Source organism: Artemia sp. Qi Xiang Cuo, chromosome 6 (genome assembly GCF_049724085.1).
Source record: "Artemia sp. Qi Xiang Cuo chromosome 6, ASM4972408v1, whole genome shotgun sequence".
NCBI classification, from domain to species: Eukaryota; Metazoa; Arthropoda; class Branchiopoda; order Anostraca; family Artemiidae; genus Artemia; species Artemia sp. Qi Xiang Cuo.
In genome coordinates, this window is record NC_142799.1 from 44,438,761 (window position 1) to 44,462,905 (window position 24,145).

General features: G+C 35.7%; 1 protein-coding gene across 1 annotated transcript in view; it reads left to right on the forward strand.

Annotated features, from left to right (window-relative positions):
• Positions 1 to 24,145, forward strand: part of LOC148951263 (major facilitator superfamily domain-containing protein 12-like) — a 237,112-nt gene that overhangs the window by 98,204 nt on the left and 114,763 nt on the right. Inside the window, exon 4 of the mRNA XM_089091046.1 lies at positions 9,549 to 9,757. Coding sequence (XP_088947172.1) covers positions 9,549 to 9,757 — 209 coding nt within the window. The remainder of the gene's footprint in view (positions 1 to 9,548; positions 9,758 to 24,145) is intronic.

The window sequence follows — 24,145 nt, forward strand, 5'->3', positions numbered from 1 at the left end:
TAAAAACTTGCTAAAAATTTTAGCGCGAAGACCAGAATCTTAACTGAAAATAAGGAGCAACATTATAATTTAAACCCAATAGAAATTATTCCATATAGGAACGAGGCTGCCCCCTCCTCAATACCTCGCTCTTCACTCTAAATTTTTTTTATTACTTTAAAAAAACGTCTTATTCTAATTATACGGCCCTTGTGTTTCATGGGTCATTTTGAAAGAATTGGGGGGAAAAAAAGTCAAACTTCAGCGTCAAGAGAGAAGTATTAAGGAGGGAGCAGACCCCGTCATATACAAAATAATGTCTATTCGTTTTATATTTTAATGTTGCTCCTTACTTTCAGTTGAAAAATACAAGAGTTTTATTTAATTTCTGATCGTTTTTCAAATAAGGCAGGGATGTCTGCTACCTCCTCATGGAAAATCGCTTCCCACAAGAATAATCCTCTATTAAAAGCTCTTCCCGTGTTAAATCTTCCCCGTAAAACTTCCCCTAGACAATTTAATTCTCACATACCTACCCCCCCCCCCCCACCAACCCCTGGAAAATTTCTTGAGGACGATTCCGACTGAAAAATTCTCCTTAGCATGCTTTCGTTTGAAAAGGAATTGTATGATGTAGAAAATTTCCCCTTCCGTGGGATTTTTCCTGACCCCTCCCCCCCTCCTTCTTACGCAGAAGAATACCCCGTGGAGCATTTCTCCCGAAACTTCGCGAAAATAAAGCTGAATCAGTCAAAGGAAAATAAACGAAATGAAAGGGCTTCGTTTTACGGTGAAATGAATAATAAAAACCTAAAGAGTTTTGCAAATATGATGGATGAAACAAATTTCTCGCGTGTAATAAAGGAAAAGTGTCCAAATACTGCATATGACCTATTCAGTGAGATAGTGAGGAATGTAATGAATGAAACATGTCCCTTGCGAAGAATAAACCCTAATAGAAATTTTCCTAAGAAACCATGGATATCAAAAGCTATTCTAGTTTCAATAAAGCAGAAAAACAAAATTTATGTGAATTATTTAAAGGATTATTCAGATGATAGTTTTATAAAATTCAAAAGATTTCGGAATATTTTAAATTCAGTAAAACGGAATGCTCAGAAACTTTATTTCCAAAATGAATTTCATGAAAATCAAGGGAATATGAAAAATACATGGAAAACAATAAATAAACTTTTGGGTAAATTTCATTGTAAGGAGGAGGTGAAAGTCTTGGAGACAACAGGAGGTCATCTTACTGATTCTCAAGACATATCTGAATTTCTTTGTGGTTATTTTGCAAATGAAGGAAAAAGACTTTGCGATCAAGCGCGGGCTAAACTACGCACATCTGCGAGTTTTGGATCTGTCGTTGAAAGACAGCCTGTAAGTTTGAATTCCTTTGAGTTTGCAAGATATTCGGAACGGGAAGTGGCACGATTCTTGGCTACGATGAAGTCAAGCTCTAGCGGGATGTAAGAGTTTTCCCTGAAACGCATAAAGGCCGCAAAAATGAGTGTCTTACCTGTGTTGACGCACCTCATAAACCTTTCTCTAGATCTTGGAGTCTTCCCGGAAGCACTAAAGATTGCAAGAGTGGTTCCTCTTCATAAAGGAGGGAAAAAAGATGACGCATCGAATCGAAAACCTATATCTATTCTCCCATTTTTCTCTAAGTTACATGGGAAAGTGGTACATGCCTAGTTAAGGTATTATATTGAAAAGAATAAAATTATAATGGAAAATTAATTTGGATTCAGAAAAGGGCTATCTACGGGTAGAGCAGTTCTGAAATTGGTTGATTGGATCAGTGATGCATTTGAAGCTGGTCTCATACCCGCAGCTGTGTTTTTGGATATAAAAAAAGCGTTCGATACGGTGGACCACTCAGAGCTTATTCAAGCTCTTGACTTGATTGGGGTGAAGGGTTCAAGTCTGGAGTGGTTTTCATCGTATCTACACAATCGGTATCAGATAGTTCAGAATGGGTCATTTTTATCTTCAAAAAAGAAAATAGAGTGTGGGGTCCCACAAGGGTCAATCTTGGGACCTCTACTTTTCATGATTTTATTGATCGAGTGAAACACTACCTGTCAGAGGTTGGTGTGATCCTGTTTGCAGATGACACTTTGCTCTTTCTGGCAGCGCCTTCACTTGATGTTTTATATAATAAAATTCATAATGCAGTTTCTGAATTTCTAACTTTTTCTCCGCAAAATATGTTAACCCTAAACTTTTCTCAAACCTTTTTCATGATATTTTCTTGACTTTCGTCTAGTGCTGGAAATGACCATATCACGGTTCAAGAAAATGTGATAAAGAGAGTAGCAACAACGAAGTATTTGGGGTTTTTAATTGATGAAAACCTGCCGTGGAAAAACCATTCAACTGCATAGCAGAAAAATGAAGCAGAGGCCTTGGGGCGATGCGAAGTATTAAAAATCTAGTCCCAAAAAAGATCCTGAAAATGATTAATTTTTTTATATTTTACCCATATATTAGCTACGGATGCTCTATATGGGCAAGTAATTTTGTAACATGTTTCAAAAGAGTACAAAAACTTCAGAATAGAGCTGTAAAATTATTATCTGAATTTGATGATTCTGATGAGGTTCCTGCTCATGAGCATTTTAAAAAGAATAAGTTAATGGATGTATCCCAAATTCGAGATTACCAAGTCGCGATTTTCTCGTATAAATATTTGAATCAGCTGCTCACCACTGCTTTTGAAAATATTTTTACTTTTAATAGAGACCATCATGATCATAATACAAGAAAAGCTGATGACTTAACTCATGAGTTTAGGAGCAACACTCGGGCATCTTTTGTGATTCTTCATTATGGTCCCCATGTTTGGAATATATTGCCCGAGTGTGTGAAAAATGCGTCTAGTCTTCCGGCTTTCAAGTCACGGGCAAAGAAGTTTCTTTTATCTCGTGAGTGAATTTGGTGTTAAGCCCACTCCAGGTTGTCATTCTATTTAAGATATTTTCCCGATTTACTTTGTTTTTTTTTCTTTTTTTTCTATATACTTCTTGTCTTTTCCTCTTTCTCTCTTTTTTCCTTTATTCCTTCATCAGATAAGTTTCTTGTGTGTTGAGTAGCAAGGTATGAATGTTGTTTTAATTAGCTGAGAGTGATAACCTCGCCTGCCCTTTCAAGTTTATTGCCTTTCTTGGCAGGCGAAAGGCGAATAGTGTTTGTTTTCTTTTTTAATAAATGTATATCTCATATATCTCATCTTATCTCATCAAAACTTCAAAAAGGCCTTATTCAATTGGAAATTGGAGTAGCTTGTGCCCTTTTTAATAGTCGAAAGTGAATGGAAGGCAACTAACACCCTTTCCACGCACACCTTTTCCCGAAACATATCCAATCAAAATTTTGTGATAGCCATTTTGTTCAGCGTAGTTGATTTCCGTATAGGATTTATGTTTTTGAGGAGGACACTCTCCAATAGCCATCAGGGCAAGGGTTGTAAGTTATGCCCTGGGGGCATATAAGGTTTTTATAGAAGGTGTTGTCGTAGAAACTTCAAAAAAGGATCATTCGATTGTAAATTCAAAGGGCCAGTGCCGTTTTTAGTAGTCGAAAGGGATTGGACGGTAACTAGCCCCCCCCACGCCTTTGATTCCCCCAAACACATCCAATCAAAATAATGAGATAGCCATTTTGTTCAGCGTATATGATTTCCAGATAGAAAATATATTTTTGAGGAGGAGACTCCCTCACAACCCTCGGGGCAAGGGTTTTAAGTTATACCCTGAGGGCATGTAAGAACGATGTTGGCACAGTGTATTATTTATTATTTTTTTTTCCTTTAAAGCAGGGTGCCTCGTATCGAAGAAGTTGTCGTAGAAACTTAGAAAAGGACTCATTCATTTGGAAATGGGAGTGCCATGTGCCCTTTTTAATAGTCGAAAGTGATTGGAAGGCAACTAACACCCCTTCCACGCCCACCATTTCCCGGAACACATTCAATCCAAATTTTGAGATAGCCATTTTGTTCAGCGTAGTGGATTTCCAGATAGAAAGTATATTTTTGAGAAGGACACTCCCCCACAGCCTTCAGGGCAAGGGTTTTAAGTTATGCCCTGGGGAATATAAGGTTTTTGTAGAAGGTGCTGTCGTAAAAACTTTAAAAAAGGCTCATTCGATTGGAAATTCAAAGAGCTAGTGCCCGTTTTAATAGTCGAAAGTGATCGGAGGGCAACTAGCCCCCCCCCGCCCATCATTCCTCCAAACACATCCAATCAAAATTTTGAAATAGCCATTTTATTCCCCCCCCCCCCGCCCATCATTCCTCCAAACACATCCAACCAAAGTTTTGAGATAGCCATTTTTTTCAACGTAGTTTTAAGTTCTGTAAATTAGGTTTTTAAGGATGACAACCCCCTCAAAGCCCTCAGGGCAAGGGTTGAAAGTTATGCCCTGGGGCATATAACGTTTTTATAGAACGCGTTGTCATAGAAACTTTTAGAAGTTTTCATAGAAGTTTTTATTGAAATCTATGTTGTAGAAACTTGAAAAAGGGCTCATTCGATAAGAAATTCAAACGTCTAGTGACCTTTTTAATAGTCGAAAGTGATTTGAGGTCAACTAACCCCCCTCTCTCGCCCACCTTTTGCCCAAGCACATCCACTCAAAATTTTAAGATAGCCATTTTGTTCAGCGTTGTTGATTTCCAGATAGAAATTATATTTTGGGGGAGGACACTCCACCAAAGCCCTCAAGGCAAGGGTTGTGAGTTATGCCCAGGGGACATATAAGGTTTTTACAGAACATGCTGTCGTAGAAACTTCAAGAAGGGCCCATTCAATTGGAAATTGAAATGGCTAGTGCCCTTTTTAATTGTCGAAAGTGATTGGAAGGCAACTAAAACCCTTTCCACGCCCACCATTTCCCCAAACAAATCCAATCAAAATTTTGAGATAGCCATTTTGTTCCACGCAGTTTAAAGTTCAGGAAATTATACCTTTGAGCAGAGCACTCCCCCCACAGTCTTCAGGGCAACGGTTGTAAGTTATGCCCTGGGAGCATATAAGGTTTTTTTTGAAATCTTTGTCGTAGAAACTTGAAAAAGGGTCCATTCGATTGGAAATTCAAAGGGCTAGTGCCCTTTTTAATGGTGGAAAGTGATTGGAGGGCAAATAACCCCCCTCTCAGGCCAACCTTTTCCCAAAACACATCCAATCAAAATTTTGAGATAGCCATTTTATTCAACGTAGTTGAAAGTTTTGAAAATTAGGCCTTTAAGGTTGACAACCCATCCCCCCCCGCAACCCTCAAGGCAAGGGTTTTAAGTTATGCCCTGGGAGCATGTAAGGTTTTTATAGAAAGTGATGTTGTAAAAACATCACTCATTCAAATAAAAATTGAAAAAGGGCTCATTCAAATAAAAATTGAAAAGGCTAGTGGCTTTTTAATAGTCGAAAGTGATTGAAGGGCAACTAACCTCCCTTTCACGCCCACCATTTCCCCAAACACATCCAATCAAAATTTTGAGATATGTATTTTATTCAACGTAATCGAAAGTTCTGGAGACTAGGTCTTTTAGGATGATAATCTCCCTCAGAGCCCTCAGTGCAAGGGTTGTAAGTTATGCCCTGGGGGGTATATAAGGTTTTTATAGAAAATTGTTGTAAAAATTTCAAAAAGGGCTCATTTGTTTTGAAATTGAAATGCCCCTTTTTAATAGTCAAAAGTGAGTGGAGAGTAATTGACCCCCCTCTCACGCCCACCGTTTCCCCAAACACATTCAATCAAAGTTTAAAGATAGCCATTTTCTTCAACGTAGTTGAAAGTTCTGTAAACTATGTATGTAAGGATGACAAACCCCCCAGAGTCTCCAGGGCAAAGGTTTTAAGTTAAGGTTAAATCAAAATGCACTGTGTTATTGCTAATTCTCAATAAGGCATCTCAGCAGTATCCCAAGAATGACTGAGGGTATTATATTTAGACTTTCGGGGCTAATCTGCTCTTACATTTTAACCAAATCAAAAAAGCGTAAATGTATGCAAGCTATCAAAGAAAGTACACAGATTTTTTTGCGAATGGTATCAAGTTTACTATTTCAGGTCAACTAGAGGATGTATGAAACTAAATTCAACACTACTATTTGTATCCAGATTTTTAAAAGTTCGCATATTGTTAAAAATTGCTGAAAAATTTTCTCCAGCATGCAAATAGCAGGTCAAACTATAAAGTCTTAAAAAAAGAAAGGATTTAAACTATTATTTTCTTTTTCCCTGAAAAGACTATGTCAATATAAAACGAACAGAAATTAATTAAAAAAAAACTATTTCCACAAAATAAGCTTTTCAAAGAAAAGTAAAGAACTCCATTAAACCAAAGATGAGCAAAAATAAAATAAAATAATCTACCAAGCGTGAAACTACCACAAATCAGCATCAATAAATAAATGAAACCCAAAACGAACATAAATTATAATAAATAACCGAGTCAAACTCAAAAAGAGCAGAAATTAACATGAGTATGGCTCAAAACCCCTAGGCCAGAACACAATTTGCACTTTACTGAAAAAAATACAAATGGAATGTGTATTGTCAGTTTAATATACATATACTGATATTTGTTAATCAAAATGTTAATATTATTTGATTTATTAAAGTTATAAAAGTAAAAACCTTTGACAGGGGAGGAGTGTAATAAATAATGGCTACGAACAATTTGGTACTGATTAATATATGTTCTTAATCACACACAAGTAAATTCTTTCTGAACTCAAAGTTAACTTTTGCTTTCGAGAAAAATTAAAAGGCCTGGGAGGATATCTAAGGCCGTAAAATGAGCTGCGTTTGGAGCCTAAAAGAAACAATATAATTTACTCAAGGAGCCATATTATTCTTGCCATTGAGTTTAGGATACTAAAAGGGCCTAAAACCGGGGGGGGGGGGGGGGTGTTACATTTATGACTATATAAAAGTAAACAAACATTACACAGGAGGTTTTTCATAGAATGGCAAGAAATGCAGGGTTACATTTGGGATTTTAACTGTTCGGGTGCTTACATTTTCACAGGGAGAGAGAAGGGGATACTCTTCAGATTTTTTCGTCGTAGACTTTAAAAGCAAATACGGTGGAATTAAAATATTGCAACAACAAACCAGCTATACCTCTTAAAAGGACAAGCTTACCATAAGAATGCTGTAAAGAAAACCAAAAGAATGCTGTAAAGAAAACCTGTTTAAACCTGAATAATCGACAAAAGTTCTAAGTCTGTTCATGTAGATCTTACCAAACTACTTTTAAAATTTATACTCATAACTTTCAGTGAGAACAACTTTATAATACATTCTTATTATATGTTTATTCCGATCAGAAACATCTCTAGCAAGATAAAGCCTAACCCAATTTGGAACGACTTTCCTTTTTTATCACATTCAGCCATGATTAATAAGATCTTAGTTCAATCGACTTCTTTTCATATGATGTTTAGGTTTATTAATTTATGTGGCAATTTCCTCAAAATCTTTAAAAACTCTTAACTAGCCTTAGTTAATTTCTAGCGTGAAGAGTGTGGAGGGAGTCGCTCCCCCTCATGCAATGGCTAATTCTTGGTCGTTTAAAGTTTTACTCACAGTTTTAAATTTGAAAATTCAAAATTCATTTGAAAATTCATTTGATTTCTTTTTTTCGAATTTTGATAATAAAATCGATCTTTTTTTTAAGAATATAAAATTTATTTGAGCAATTTCACTTCTAAGACTCTTAAACTTCACATTTCTGCAACCTAAGCCTTTACAATTTAACAAATTTAAATTTTTTCTTAACAATTTCATAGTTTTTTGTTTTACAACGTTTCAAGAATCTTAATTTTTTAATCGATTTCACTCAGAAGCCTTTTAGTTTTCACATTTCTGCACCTAAAGCCTTTGAATATCGAACAAATTCAAGCTGTTTACAATTATAGAGTTTTCATTTTCAAATTTCAACAATAAAATCTACCATATTTCTAGAAACTCCACATTTTAAAATAATTTCCCATCTAAGATTTTTAATATTCAGTTCTGAAAAAGCTTTCATTTTAACAAATCCTGGTTTTTAACAATTTGATAATTCTGATCACGACAACCCAATATTCCCATTTCAAGAATCTCTACTTTTTTGAAAAGTTTCACTTCTAAGACTCTTAATTTCCAATATTCTTCAATTAAAGCCTTTACGTTTGTATCCCTTTTAACTGCCTTTTCTCATGCCATGCAAGGATGACCTGACCTGCTTTCTCTTGTCCCGAATGACTGTCTGAAGAGTACGATCTTTCGGAATCTATCATTCTTAATCCGGAAAAAGTATCGTTGCCATCTCAACCTTTTTGTCATTATAGTCATAGAAAGGAGATAGAAGAATTTTTTTCGTACATCTTACTGTTTGAAATACGTTCAGTCAGACGGATGCCTATTTTCCACAGAAGGGAGGGTATTTTCCACGAGGGTGTTTTCCAAGGAGGGGGTATTTTCAGTGGGGGTGACTTTCCGAAGGAGGGGGGGGGTATTCGTGGATGAGGGTATTTTTTTTTTTGGGGGGGGGTTAAACACCCCCTCCCCCATTCACTATATTCATTTATGTTATTTTACTGTGTTCATGGCCGTATATTTGGCTTTGAAATACACTTATTTGTCTATCTATCTAATACGCAGAATAATTCTACCAAACACATTTTGCACGCAGAACCGTTATACATACCCCCCCCCTTCTCTACTGTGCAAATCTATAGCGTAAATTCATTTCTAAAATAACGAAGAATCGAACGAAAAAAAACGGCGTGGTCTCGAATTTTACACACCGAAGACTTGAGCGAGTGGCGCATAATACACAAGTACCAAAATTCCTTCCCCCTACGGAAATAAAAAAAAAACTCAAATAAAATTCTCAAATTTGGAAAGCCTTATTTTCCACGGGGGTATTTTTTTCCACGGGGGGGTATTTTCTGGGGGGGGATATTTTCTGCGGAGGGTTATTTTACGCGGGGGGCATTTTCCGGGGGATTTTCCGGGGGGATTTTTCGGGGGGATTTTCCGCGGGGGGTATTTTTCACCGGGGGTATTTTCCGGGGGGATCCGTGGGGTGGGGGGTATTTTCCGCGGGTGGGTATTCACCGGAGGCGTAAACGCCGGCCACCACAATTTACAATTACAATTAAGATTGGAGGTGTTACAATTTAAAAAATACCAAATAAATTGTTCTAAGATTTTCGAAATTTGTCTCCTTTTAAAATCTCAAATTTAGAATGACAAGTTTCAAATGTCAGGAATTTCGAGCTTTTCAGAAAAAAATCCAGGGTTAAAAAGGTGGATTTATGACTGTGTTGTTTAACTTACTATATAGAGTTTTAATGATGTCTTGACTCAGCTAGACTCACTCATAGCAAAAAAAGAAATATCTTTGATTTTTTTTTTTATTAAAATAGCAGTTTAGGAGAGCAGGTACCATTATAGGTATGTGGGGGGCATAAGAACCTGGCCAAATTTAGTTATATTAACGAACGACCTTGTTTTAAGTTATTAAACTAACAGAAGACAAATTTAATTAAAAGCAATATTCCCTTTTAGATTTGCATTTGACCTTGTTTCAGACATGGTGGTCTACATTGTTGCTTGGCTTGTACTATCTAGACACAAAATTGAAGGCATCTCTGTGCTGCCGGCTCCAGTCAACCTACCGATTACGTCTGTCTTCAATTCTACTTCAGAGAACCTTCATTTAATAGACCCAAGTGATGCTTCCAGCTTTATGGTAAAACTCAATAATTTTAAATTAGGCAATATTCATTTTTTGCATTTCGCATAAGGATGCTGTAAAATAGTGTTTTTCTGTAATTTTTTATAGTATGAACTGTTCATTTAGTGCAATGAAGACCAAACCAATGTTTATTTTAATCAAATAGGTAGGGTGTCGAGTCAAGACCAGACCTAGAAGAACTACAGTTAATTTGAACTGCGGTTCAGTTCAGGAGGCAAAGGAGTTAAGTCACAAACGAAACATCACTCTACCTCAAGTCAAGTTAAGGTACAACTTGAACTAGAACAGCCTGAATTATAAGTGCCTTCTTTAAATTCAAGCCCGGTAATTAAAAGGCAAAGGAATTATATTTTAGTGGTAAAATTTCATTTCCAGTTCCAATCCTAAGATCCAAATTATAAATCTAATCTATATATAAAAAAAAAATATTGGAACATCCATATTATGTATGTTTACACAGTGAAAATTTTCAGTGGAGATTCTAGAAAGAAAATGAAATAAACGAACGAAAATATAAGCCAGGCTTTTACTCTAATTTATTATCGTTTGAAAGATTGATTTTAAATGTTTGTCAAAGCTCGAAGAAATTTTCATTTCCATCAAGGAAAGGAACCAGAATCCTTTCACATACATTTGAAAATCAGACAAAAATAAATTGTCTGCGGAAAAAAAGCTATTCACACCAATGGATGTTCTTTATTTCAAAATAAATCAATAGGAAAAATTAAATTTTCTTTGGTATTAGCTACCAATTTCTTGCAAGTCTGTCACTAGAGACATAATATTTACATTAAGAAAAAAAAAGAGATATAAATTATGCTCGCATTCTATTACGCATTTCTTTAAAACTGAAAACTGATCGGAGGGCAACCAACCCCCAACCCCCTGTTTGATACCAATTTTTCCAATAACCCAACATGACATCCAATGGAAATTTCGCGAAAGCCTTTTTACTCAAAATAGTCGAAAGGTCCAATAAATCTGCCTGCAGGGACGAAGCAAGGGCTGCAAATAATGCAAATTTTCAATCGTTTACCCTGTTATTTTATAATGAAAAAAAGGGGGGCTGGATCTTGGTTTTGCGATTTGATAGAAGCCTTCAGGGATTCTTCTATATAATAAAGAGAATGAAGATTTTTCTGTTGGACTGAGTTCGGGGGGCATTTAATCGATTAAAATTTTTTTGTCTCTGATCCGTTGGAAAATTACAACCGTAAGGAACTTAATGTAAAAAAAATGTTCATGTGCATAGTCCTCCCCTCCTCTCCCTCCTCAACAAAGTTGGGCCAAAAAACTGCAAAAACTATTTTCCTAACCAACTCGAAAATTACATCCCTCAGTCATCTGTCTTGAATTACCCTAATGCCGAAGGACAAATATTAATAATAAAAAATAATTACTTCGCTCGAACCGGAGCCCAGCAAAGAGCCAGAACATGGCCAATTTTTTTTTCCTTCAACCATCTCGTATGAAAAGAGTCATTGTGAAGACCTAGTAGGAGGCTCGTTCGACCCGAAATGGAAATCTCTAGTATCCTGTCCAGAGCCAAAAGTGATTGGAGTACGTCCAGCCTCCCTCCAGTGCCGTTTTCTGCTACCCGGTTTTGGACCCCAGCGATATTGAATTAAAATTTTTGTTAACAATGTTCTCCGTAAGCGTCAAGGAGTAAAAAGTGTGTCTCTGGCGTGAATATCACCCCCCCCCCCCCACAAAGTAAGGGACAATGCCCCTATTTACTTAAAGTACCCATTGTTAATAAATAGGTTTTAGTGGGAAAGGCAACCTGGTTTGGTTTTGATTTTCCGATTAGCTAGGAACTCTTTCGGATCGTTCACTAGGACAAGATTTCTAGGGTTTCCCTAGAATGTATTCTGGATACAGCACGCAGACCTGGGTAAATCAACAGACGCTTTGTGCACCAAAGTTTTAAATCATCTATAAAAATCTCCGAAATGGCTAGGGTGATCGAGTTCAAACTTTTACGGAATATCAGGGGGGAGCAAAGGGCAAACAGTGCTCTGACCTATAAAAGGTTAGGGGATGGTAGCCGTGTTCCTACTTTACTAATTTCTGTTCGTTTCAAGTTTTGCTTGATTTTTCATTTCTTTTCGTTTTAGGATTTATCTAGAGCAATATATACTATTTTCATTATAATTGTTCAGTTTAATTCTTAATTGTTTTGTATTTGTTTGTTTATTGACAGTAGTTTCTGTTGTTTTAAGTTTGGATTATTATACGAATTTTTTTCTCTTCTAAGGTTTTAATATGGCTCTCTGCTTCCCTTTGGAAAACTTGTTTTTTTTTACCTTTTTTAAGGCTCAATTGCAAGGAAATAGTCGTAATCTGCCCCCCCAACAAACAAAACTTTTTTCTTGAAAAAAATATTACTTCTTGTAAGAAAAAAGGTACAAATCCCCCCCCCCCAAAAAAAAATACTGATATTAAAAATTTTGATTACAAAAATTGTAGCCTAGATGCAGTACTTGTTACCTTGGATCCTTTGGACTAGTATAGGGAACCGGACTCGTCCCCTCCCTCCTGTTTAGGTATATCGAACAGATCGCGGTAATGAATTGTAAATAAAGGGAAATCCATATCATTAGCAATCTCCAAGAAATAGAACCGAGAACGCACCCAAGAGAGCAAAGATTCCTCTTACTTTGACCTAGTCCCAAAAGTTTCTCAATGCTATTGACTTTACTTATATTTATTTGTGTAGCTTGACGAATTCTCCACCCACCCCTCTAAAAAATACTCTAACATACAGGATTGTTAATTAGGTTGATTCTGGATAAGCTATATTTCTATTACGAAATCCCATGGCCCCCCCCAAAAAAAAGGATTTGTAAAATATGCTAACCAAGCATCTAAATTTGTTGATAGTTATTAACTATTTTTTTTTTTTACAACAACTAATTACACTCTTATACTAATGAGACTAAATGTCAAATCGGTCCCCTAAAAACAAAAAACTGCACAATCTATGGTTTTTGGTAAAATTCAAAATTTCTTTTGAACTTTTGAATTTTCAAAAAAAAATTCTTTTCATTTCTTATCTACGCTGAGACAAATTACTACTACTACTACTAACAACTCACCGAAGCACCAAGCCGCCTGAGGCCAACACAGCTACAAACGCTCCTCCTCCACCACAATCTATTCAAAGCCTCCCTCTTTACACCCTCCCAGAAAATTTCCATTTCCTTTAAATCTTTCTTTATGACATCCTTCCACCCCAGATAATGACAACCTGCTTTCCGTTTAGCCCTAGAGAGTTGGCCGAAAGGGACAATCTTCGGCAATATGTCATCCTTCATCCACAGAACGTACTCTAGCCATCTTAACTTTTCTTTCATTATAGCCCTTGAAAGCAGGATTGAACCACACTTTTCGTACAGCCTACTGTTTGAGATACGGTCAGTCACTCGGGTACCCAAAACAATCCGTAGACAATTTCTCTGGAAAACATGTAGCAAATCTTCATCACTTTTTGTAGCGCCCATGCTTCAGAGCCATATATGGCCACTGTCATCACTGTACCTTCCAATATTCTAATCTTGGTTTGCAGACTTATCTTCCTAGTGCTTCCAAACTTTTTTTCACCGGTGAAAAAACACCATGAGCCTTGGCTATTCTACGTTTAACATCTTCACTGCTCCCACCGTCTTTACTAATCATACTACCAAGGTTAGTGAAGCTGCCTACCGGAGCAATCTTTTTATTATCCGATGTTACCTTTTCATCTTCACTTATTCCTAGCTTTAGTTGCTTAGTCTTCTAACCATTAATTTTCAAGCAAATTCTGGCACTCCCAACACGTAAAACTTCCAAAAGTTCATTCATTTTGCTCAAAATTTCATCTAGAGTACTTATATCATCAGCACAACCTAAGTCCAGGAGAGTTTTATTTTCCCATTTGATTCTGTGGTCTCCCATTGCCTTACCTTTACTCTTAAAGACAAAATCCATCACAATGATCCATATAAAAGGGGATAGAAAACAACCTTGCTTAACTCCGGATTTAATACAAAATCAGCTGTTAACCTCATTTCCTACCTTAACCGCAGCAGTTTTATTCTCGTACATAGCACTAACCACTTTCATATATTTGTCTGGTATATCATACAAGGTTAAGACCTTTGCTAAAGCTCTTCTATTTACAGAATCGAACACTTGCTTATAATCTATACAACTGAGGACCTAAGATGTTTGACAACTAAGGCACTTCTCAATTATTAACCTAAGAGTGAAAATTTGGTCGACACACCCTCTATCTTTTCTAAAACCGTACTGTTCTTCTCTTAAAACTTTGTCTACAGCATCTCTCAGTCTAAAAACTTTCATATTACTAAGTAATTTGCCACCTACAGAGAACAGACTAATGCCTCGACAATTACGACACTCAATCTTATCACCTTTTTCATACAGTGGTTTAATTAACGTTTTCCTAAAATCGTTAGGCACTACTTATTTTTCAAAAATCATATTCATAATCTCCAGTAACTTATTTAGAGCCTGCATTAGTTGAAAAACGTTCAGAAATTAAATAAAAAAAAAGTTTGTTTAACTTAAAGGAAGGAGCGACATTAAAACTTAAAATGAACAGAAAATTTGTCGTATGTGAAAGGGTCCCCCCCCCCTCAGCGCTTTACTCTTTACCCTGAAGTTTGACTCTTTGTCACAACACTTTTTAAAACAATAAAAAACTTTAGTTTAAAGAGTGAGGCGTTGAAGAGGGTTTTAAGTTTCAAGTTTTATTGTCGCTCCTTAGTTTCAGTTAATTTTTTTTTTCTAATAAGAAATAGGCATATAGTGTCTTTAAAATCCGGGGAAAATAAAAATCTTTTGATCCTTGTCCGTAGTGCATTTGTCTCTTATTTAAACGACTGTTTTTGTCAAACTTGATTCTCTATTTTATAAGAAAGTAATAGAAACGGATGAACGAAACTTTCTTTAATTAGCTCAAATATAAACTTCGGAAAACCTCTCGAATTTTCAACGAGTGGAAATTACCACAAATAAGTGTAACCAAAGGGCTTTGCTTTTGAGCAAAGCGTCATTTACGCTTTGCTCAAAAGGATGTCTTTGGGACAGTGTCTTCTTATTTGTAATCAATGAAAAAAATCTTCCCGAAAAAGAAGTTTTTCAAACAAGAGTGAAGAGCCATATTAAACTAAAGACCAGCAGAAATAAAATCCTTCGATAATTCAAACTGAACACGGCCAGAAATTATTATTAAAGAATAAATGAAACCCAAAAAGAACAAAAATTAAAATAAATGACTCTATCAAACATAACGATAACCGATATTGATACAGATGAACAAATATATCTTAAAACGAATAAAAATATAGTTGAATACTCGATTCAAACTTAAAACAAACAAGAATTACTACTAACAAAAGTTTGAATACTACCCCCTTCCTGCTCCCCTAACCGGAAAATTTTGAAAATTCTATTGCGTCATTTGTATTTTATATAAGATCATGTTTACTTTGAACATTGTGCTTTACTCTTTCCAAAGAGTGATAAAAAATAAATCACTATAATAATCAAGATGATTGACAGAATTAATGAAAACAGACTGAATATTTAATATTTAATGATATTTATTCCTGGAAATCACCGATATATTAAGTTTTTATTCCAAGGTTTCAAGGTTTTAGAAATTTCAAGGTTTTACTTCATTTTAATATTTTTTACATTTTTCAACGTTGTAAATAAAAAAGAAGGTTTATAATATATTTTGTCTTCAGTAAAGTGCAGATGACCTGATAGACATTAGAAATTTTAGGGTCATGGAAGGTGGAAAGGAGCAGTAGTATAACTCCCATGTCTAGGAATTTTTGTTCATTTTCAGTTTGACTTGAATGTTCAAGTTAGGTTTTACTCGTTTACAGATTTATTTATATATTGATGTCAGCATCTATTATCTTAATTTTTGATATGATCATTCATTTTAATTTTGTTCATTTTCATTTTCATTTTTAATTTGATAGTAATTTCTGGTCGTTTTAAGTTTTAATTATTAAAGATCTAGATTTCTGCTAATCTTGAGTGTAATATGGCTTTTTACTTTTCTTTGAAAAACTTCTGTTCCGATTTTTTTTTTAAATTAATTTCTATTCGTCTTTTATTGCCGAAGTTTCACTACTGGTTAACATATTGAATATTTTTCCAGTTTTTCACGTCTCTGGCTTATATCTGATTCCAATTTATTGGTTGTAAATGGCGTATATTGATTTAGATCAATATCAGAGGCAACGCTAAAGCGTTGCCTATAGTAAAGGTCTTACGGCTCCAATGTTTTATTATTAGTATTGTTATTATTTTTTTCCCAAAGGCACTTCATACGGAAGGGATCGTCGTAGAAACTTCAAAGGGGGCTCATTCGAATGGAAATCGAGAGTTCTAGTGCTCTTATTAAGGGTCAAAAGTGATGGGAGGGCAATTAGCCCCCCCCCCCCACGCGCCGTCATTCCCCCAAACCCATCCAATCAAAATTTTGAGATAGCCATTTTGTTCAGCGTAGTTGATTTTCTGATAAAAAATATATTTCTGTGGAGGAAACTCCCCCAAAACCCTCAGGGCAAGGGTTTTAAGTTATGCCCTGGGGGCATATAAAGTTTTTATAGAAGGCGTTGTCGTAGAAACTTCAAAACAGGCTCATTCGATTGGAAAATCAAAGGACTAGTGCCCATTTTCATGGTCGAAAGTGATTGGAGGGCAACCCCCCCCCCCCCGCCCATCATTTCCCCAAACACATCCAATCAAAATTTTGAGATAGCCATTTTGTTCAGTGTAGTTGATTTTTGGATATAAAATATGTATTTGAGGAGGACACTCCCCCACAACCTTCAGGGCAAGGGTTTTAAGCTATATCCTGGGGGCATATAAGGTTTTTATAGAAGGCATTGTCGTAGAAACTTCAAAAAAGGCTCATTCGATTGGAAATTCAAAGCGCTAGTGCCCTTTTTAATAGTCAAAAGTGACTGGAGGGCAACTAGCCCCCCCCCACGCCCACAATTACCCCAAACACATCCAAACAAACTTTTGAGATAGCCATTATGTTCTGCGTAGTTGATTTCCAAATGAAAAATATGTTTTTGAGGAGGACACTCCCCAACAACCCTCTTATGGAAGGGATACTCGTATTAACTTCAAAGAGGGATCATTTGATTGGAAATTGAAAGTTCTAGTTCTGTTTTTAAGAATCAAGAGAGATTGGAGGGCACCTAACCCCCCCCTCCACGCCCTTTTTTCATCAAACTCATCCGATAAGAACTTTGAGACAGCTCTATTTTAAATAGTTCAATGACCATATAACGAAAACTCAGGGGTCAAGACAGCCCCCCAGGGCCCCAAGGCAGGTGTTGTAAGTTATTCCAGGGGGGAATATATGGTTTTTACTGAAGGGATGCTCGTAAAAAAATTCAGAGATGGCTGATTTGATTGGAAATTGAAAGTTCTAGTTATGTTTTTTAGAGTCAAAAGAGATTGGAGGGCAACTAGTCCCGCACTCCCCTTTTTCTCCAAACGCATCCAATAAAAATTTTGAGATAGCCATTAAGTTAACAATTTCTCAAATTTCAGATAACAAAAATTCAGGTGTCGTCACAGCCCCTCAGGGCCCGGGGGCAGGTGTTGTAAGTTATGCCCTGGGGCATATATGGTTCATATGAAAGAGATGCTCGTAAAAACTTTAGAGAGGTCTCATTTGATTTGAAATTGAAAGTTTGAGCTCAATTTTTAATAGACAAAAGAGATCCAAGGGCAATTAGCCCCCCACGCCTTCTTTTTCAAAATTCATCTGATGACAATTTTAAGATAAACATCTTGTTAAAAATAGTTCAAAGGTCGGGTAAGAAAAAATCCGTTGTTAATACAACCCCCCTGTGCAGAGGGGAAGGCGTTCTAAGTTATGCCCTAAGGGCATGTATGGTTCTTATGAAAGGGATGCTCGTATAAACTTCATAGAGGGCTCATTTGATTGGAAATTGAAAGTTCTTTTTCATTTTTTAAGAGTCAAGAGAGTTAAACTAGCCTCCCCACGCTCTTTTTTCCCCAAACCCATCCACTACAAATTTTGAGATAGCCAGTAATTGTTCAAAATTTAGATAACAAAAACTTCCCCCAGAGCCCGGGGGATTGGGGTTGTAAGTGTTGTCCTGGGGGCGTATATGGTTCTTATGAAAGGGATGCTCGTATAAACTTCAGAGGGGGCTCATTTGATTGGAAATTGAAAGTTCTAGCTCAATTTTTAAGAGTCAAAAGATATCCGAGGGCAACTAGCCCCCCCCCCATGCTCTTTTTGCCTCAAACCCGTCCGCTACAAATTTTGAGATAGCCAATGTTTTGGAAATTGTTCAAAAATTAGATAACAAAATCGTCCCCTAGAGCCCGGAGGACAGGCTTTGTAAGTGTTGTCCTGGGGGTGCATATGGTTCTTATGAAAGGGATACTCGTATAAACTTCAGAGGGGGCTCATTTGATTACAAATTGAAAGTTCTAGTTCAATTTTTAAGAGTAAAAAGATATCCAATGGCAACTAGCCCCCCCCCCCCCCACACACCCGTGTTTCCCCAAGCCTATCCGATGAAATTTTTATAATAGCCATTTCATTAAAAATAGTTCAAAGGTAAGACAAGAAAAATTCCTGTGTTGAAGCACCCCGCCAGGGCCCGGAGACAGGTGTTATGGGTAATGCTCTAAGGGTATGTATGGTTTTTATGGAAGGGTTGCTCGTATAAACTTCGGAGAGGGCTCATTTGATTTGAGATTGAAAGTTCTTGTTAACTTTTTAAGAGTCAAAAGAGATCGGAGGGCAACTAGCCCCCCCCCTCCTCCACGCCTTAAATGCATCAGATAAAAATTTTGAGATAGACATTCTGTTGAAAATAGTTTAAAGTTCTTATAACAAAATACTCAGGTATCGACACAGCCCCCAAGGGCCCGAGGGTAGGCGTTGTAAGTTATTCCGTGAGTAGAAAGGGGGGTACCAGCACAAACGGGGCACCATATATGGGCATAGAATACTGACAGGACATAATTTATTCAAGGATTATCGATCGAGTCTAATGGGGGTCAAGGTCAATCGATTTGTTGTTGTTTGACTACGTGTAATGACATGAGGGGTGATTTAAACAATCGGTGGGGGAATTATTGATTCACGAAGGGGGAATTAAGAAACAAACATGGCTTCATTGTTGTTTGGCTAGCCTAACCTGAGAGCTTGATTTACATAATCGCTAGGGAAAATTATTGATTCACGAAGGGGAAATTAAGAAACATTAAGGCTTCTTTAATCTTAGGTCTGAGGGATAAACGTTCTTTAGGTCAGAGAGAAAAATTAATATTCTATTTTTAAATAGGGCTTCATTGATCGTTAGTGTCAGGAATTATAAATGACATCACTTGTTATCTTGGAATTATGTGGGAGTTTAAAGAGATAGAAATTCTATTTTTAAATAGGGCTTCACTGAGCTTTAAGTCGAAGAGATAAATTGATATTCTAACGAAACCTTAATAGTTTAGCTAGGAAAATTTATGAGATGAAGAGATTAACGTAGGAAAGGGTTTCCTAGAAATTTGAAATGTGAAAGCACAGAGATACCAAACAAAAGGAACACGCTGAAATTACTTTTAGGGGATTATTTGGGCGAAACGGTTTTTGACAGCTTATGGAATTATTTCGGCGAAACCGTTAGAGACATTTTAAAAGATGATTTAAAAGATGATTTTAGAAGAGGTTTTGAGTGTGGTCGTTATAATACACAAGTTCCATTTGAACAGTGTTGTGAGGTCCCCTAACCCAACCCTCAAGGGCCCCAAACACCCAAACCCCATCCAAAGGGTTACAATACCCAAACCCCAATCCAGAAGGAACCCCCCGTGCCCCCCAAAGTTCCCAGGGCTACCCCCCCGCCCCCCAGACCCTCAAAGGCCAGCCCCGGGCCCCGTCTTTCGTTGATGTATGTTGACTGAAACCTATGATTTGGGGTGTATGGGTTGCTATTTTTGACTTATCTGAGTTGGATTTCTTAGTCTTTCATAGGTATGTGTTGTCTGAAACCTATGATTTGGGATGGGTGGTTTGCTATTTTGACCATTCTGAGCTGGATTTCTTATCCTTTCATAGGTGTGTATTGTCAGAAAATTATGATTTGGGATGTGTAGTTTGCTATTTGGACTTTTCAGAGCTAGAATTCTTAGTCTCTCATAGGTGTTTGTTGTCTGAAACTTCTAGTTTGGGATGAGTAGTTTGCTATTTCAGACTTTTATGAGCTAGGCTTTCCTAATATATCGTAGGGGAATGTTGTCAGAAAATTATGATTTGGGATATGTAAATTACTATTTCGGGCTTTTCTGAGCTAGATTTCTTAGTCCCTCATAGGTGTTTGTTGTCTCAAACCTATAGTTTGGGATGAGTAGTTTGCTATTTTTGAATTTTCAGAGCTAGGTTTCTTAGCCTTTCATAGGTGTGTGTTGTCAGAAACTTATGATTTGGGATAAGTAAATTACTATTTTTGACTTTTCTGAGCTAGATTTCTTAGCCTTTCATGGGTGTTTGTTGTCTGAAACCTATAGTTTGGGATGAGTAGTTTGCTTTTGGACTTTTCAGAGCTGAATTTCTTAGCCTTTCGTGGGAGTGTGTTGACTGAAACTTATGATTTGGGATATGTAAATTACTATTTCGGGATTTTCTAAGCTAGATTTCTTAGTCTTTCGTTGGTGTGTGTTGTCTGAAACTTATGATTTGGGATTTGTAGTTTTGCTTTTCGGACTTTTCAGAGCTAGGATTCTTAGTCCCACATAGGTGTTTGTTGTCTGAAACCTATAGTTCGGGATGAGTAGTTTGCTATTTCAGGCTTTTCTGAGCTAAGGTTTCTTAGTATTTCATAGGTGTGTGTTGTCTGAAGCTTATGACTTGAGGTGTCTAATTTGCTATTTCAGGCCTTTTCTGAGCTAAGGTTTCATAGTATTTCGTAGGTGAATGTTGTCTGAAACTTATGATTTGGGATATGTAAATTACTATTTCGGGCTTTTCTAAGTTAGATTTCTTAGTCTTTTGTTGGTGTGTGTTGACTGAAACCTATGATTTGGGATATAAGGTTCTTATTCTTTCGTTTGTGTGTGTTGTCTGAAACCTGGTGTGTGTTGACTGAAACCTATGATTTGGTATATAATGTTCTTAGTCTTTCGTTGGTGTGTGTTGTCTGAAACCTATGATTTGGGATTTATAGTTTGCTTTTTGGACTTTTCCGAGCTAGGATTCATAGTCCCTCATAGATGTTTGTTGTCTGAAACCTATAGTTTGGGATGAGTAGTTTGCTATTTCAGGATTTTCTGAGCTAAGGTTTCCTAGTATTTCATAGTTGTGCGTTCTCTGAAACTTATGATTTGAGGTGTGTAATTTGCTATTTCAGGCTTTTCTGAGCTAAGGTTTCATAGTATTTCGTAGGTGAATGTTGTCTGAAACTTATGATTTGGGATATGTAAATTACTATTTCGGGCTTTTCTAAGCTAGATTTCTTAGTCTTTTGTTGATGTGTGTTGTCTGAAACCAATGATTTGGGATGGGTGGGTTGCTATTTTTGACTTTTCTGAGCTGGATTTCTTAGCCTTTCATAGTTATGTGTTGTCTGAAACCTATGATTTGGGATGGTTAATTTGCTATTTTTGACTTTTCTGAGCTAGGTTTCTTAGCATTTCATAGGTTCGTGCTGTCAGAAAATTATGATTTGGGCTTTTTAGTTTGTTTTATAGACTTTTTAGAGCTAGGATTATTAGTCACTCATAGGTGTTTGTTGTCTGAAACCTATAGTTTGGGATGAATGGTTTGCTATTTCAAGCTTTTCTGAGCTAAGGTTTCTTAGTATTTCATAGGTGTGTGTTGTCTGAAACTTATGATTTGAGCTATGCAATTTGCTATTTCCGACTTTTCATAACCAGATTTCTTAGTCTTTCGTAGGCATGTGGTGTCTGAAACCTATGATTTGGGATGTGTGGGTTGCTATTTTTTGACTTTTCTGAGCTGGATTTCTTAGCCTTTCGTAGGTGTGTGTTGACTGAAACCTATGATTTGGGAATGAGTGGCTTGCCATTTTTGACTTTTCTGAGCTAGATTTCTTAGCCTTTCATAGGTGTGTGCTTTCAGAAAATTATGATTTGGGAGGTGTAGTTTGCTTTTTGGACTTTTCAGAGCTAGGATTCTTAGTCCCTCATAGGTGTTTGTTGTCTGAAACTTCTAGCTTGGGATGAGTAGTTGGATATTTCAGGCTTTTCTGAGCTAAGGTTTCTAAGTATTACGTAGGTGAAGCTTCCACGTCAGTTTTAAGTTCACCAAGACATAAAAAATTTAAAGTTCAGTTCTAATTTTTCCACAGAAGATAGGAAAAGTTATACTATGATTGTGATTATTTTCTATGAAGATAGAAAGTTTCACTTTAATTCTAAATTTTCTTAAATTCAGTTCCGACTTTTCTCAAAGAGATGAAAAACTTTAAAGTTCAATTTAAAATTTTCTCAACGAAGTCAAGGAAAGTTCAAGTTCTCTTCTGAATTTTCTCAATGAAAAATAAACTATGCATTTATCATTTACATTTTTCCAAATAATATAAAAATTTTCTTCTTTAGTTCAGATCTCCCTCGAAGAATCCAAAAATTTAAAATACTATTCCAAATTTTTAAAAGAAGATAAATAAGTTAATGCTATTTTCGGACTGTTATCAAAGAACACAATTCAATTCTAATTTCTCCAGAGAAAACATAAATCTTCCACTTCAGTTCTTTATTTCACAAGGACATAAAGAAATTTAGAGTTCAATTCTAAATTTTTCCTTGGAAGATAGAAAAAGTAATACCATACTTGTGAATATTTTCACGGAATATAAAAAGTTCTAATTCAAATTTAAATTTTCTCAACGAAGTGAGTAAAACTTCAGGTTCTCTACTGAATTTTATCAAAGAACACAATTCAATTCTAATTTCTAAAGAGAAAATAAAAATCTTCCACTTAAGATCTTTATTTAACAAAAACATAAAGAAATTTAAAGTTCAATTCTAAATTTTTCAGTGGAAGATAGACAAATTAATACCATACTTTTGAATGTTTTCACGGAACATAAAAAGTTCTAGTTCAATTTAAAATTTTCAGAACTGAAAAATCAGAACTGAATTTAAGAAAAATTATAAATAAAGTAAAATTCAGAAGAGAAAAAGTAATACCATACTTGTGAATGTTTTCACGGAACATAAAAAGTTCTAGTTCAATTTAAAATTTTCTCAACGAAGTGAAGAAAAGTTCAAGTTCTCTTCTGAATTTTACTTTATTTATAATTTTTCTTAAATTCAGTTCTGATTTTTCTCAAAGAGATGAAAAATTTAAAGTTCTGTTCCAAATTTTTCATAGAAGATAGAAAAAGTTATACATTGATTGTGAATATTCAACATGAAGAAAAGGAACTCCACTTTAATTCTGAGTTTTCTCGAAGAAGTGCAAAATGTTCAAGTTCTCTTCTGAATTTTCTTAAAGAAGAGAAAAAAGTTAGCTCAATTCTAACTTTTACCAATGAAAATGAAAAAAACTTCCACTTCAGTTCATAATTTCTCAAAGATATAGAAATTTAAGGTTCAGTTCTATATTTTTCTGTAGAAGATAGGAAAAGTTATACTATGATTGTGATTATTTTCCAGTGAAGATAAAAAGTTTCACTTTAATTCTAATTTTCTTAAATTCAGTTCCGATTATTTTGCAAAGAGATGAAAAATTTAAAGTTCTGTTCCAAATTTTTCATAGAAGATAGAAAAAATTGTACATTGATTTTGAATCTTTGACATGAAGATAAGGTGCATCACTTGAATTCTGAGTTTTCTCGAAGAAGTGCAAAATGTTCAAGTTCTCTTCTGAATTTTCTTAAAGAAGATAAAAAAGTTAGCTCAATTCTGAATTTTACCAATGAAAATGAAAAAAGCTTCCACTTCAGTTATTAATTTCTCAAAGACATAAGAAATTCAAAGTTCTCTTCCAAGATAATAAAAAATGTTCCCCTTCAGTTCTGATTTTTTCTCAAAGAGATGAAAAATTTTAAGTTATATTGTAATTTTAAATTAAATTTTGGATCCTTTGTCTTATGGATTTACCCATAAAATTTTTAAATTATAAAATGAGTGACTTCTTCTACTATTAAAGACAATCGATCCAACTCATTCATCTAACCTCCAAAACAATAGGTTAGGTTAGGTATAAATAAATATTAATAAATAAATAGAAACATTTCTACATGTTTAAGTTAGGTTAGGTTAACTTATCATGAGCACAAAAAGTTAGGTGTATGATTAGGTTAGGTTAGGTTAGATTAAGTTAGGTTAGGTTAAGTTAGGTTAGGCTAGGTTAGCCTACGTACGC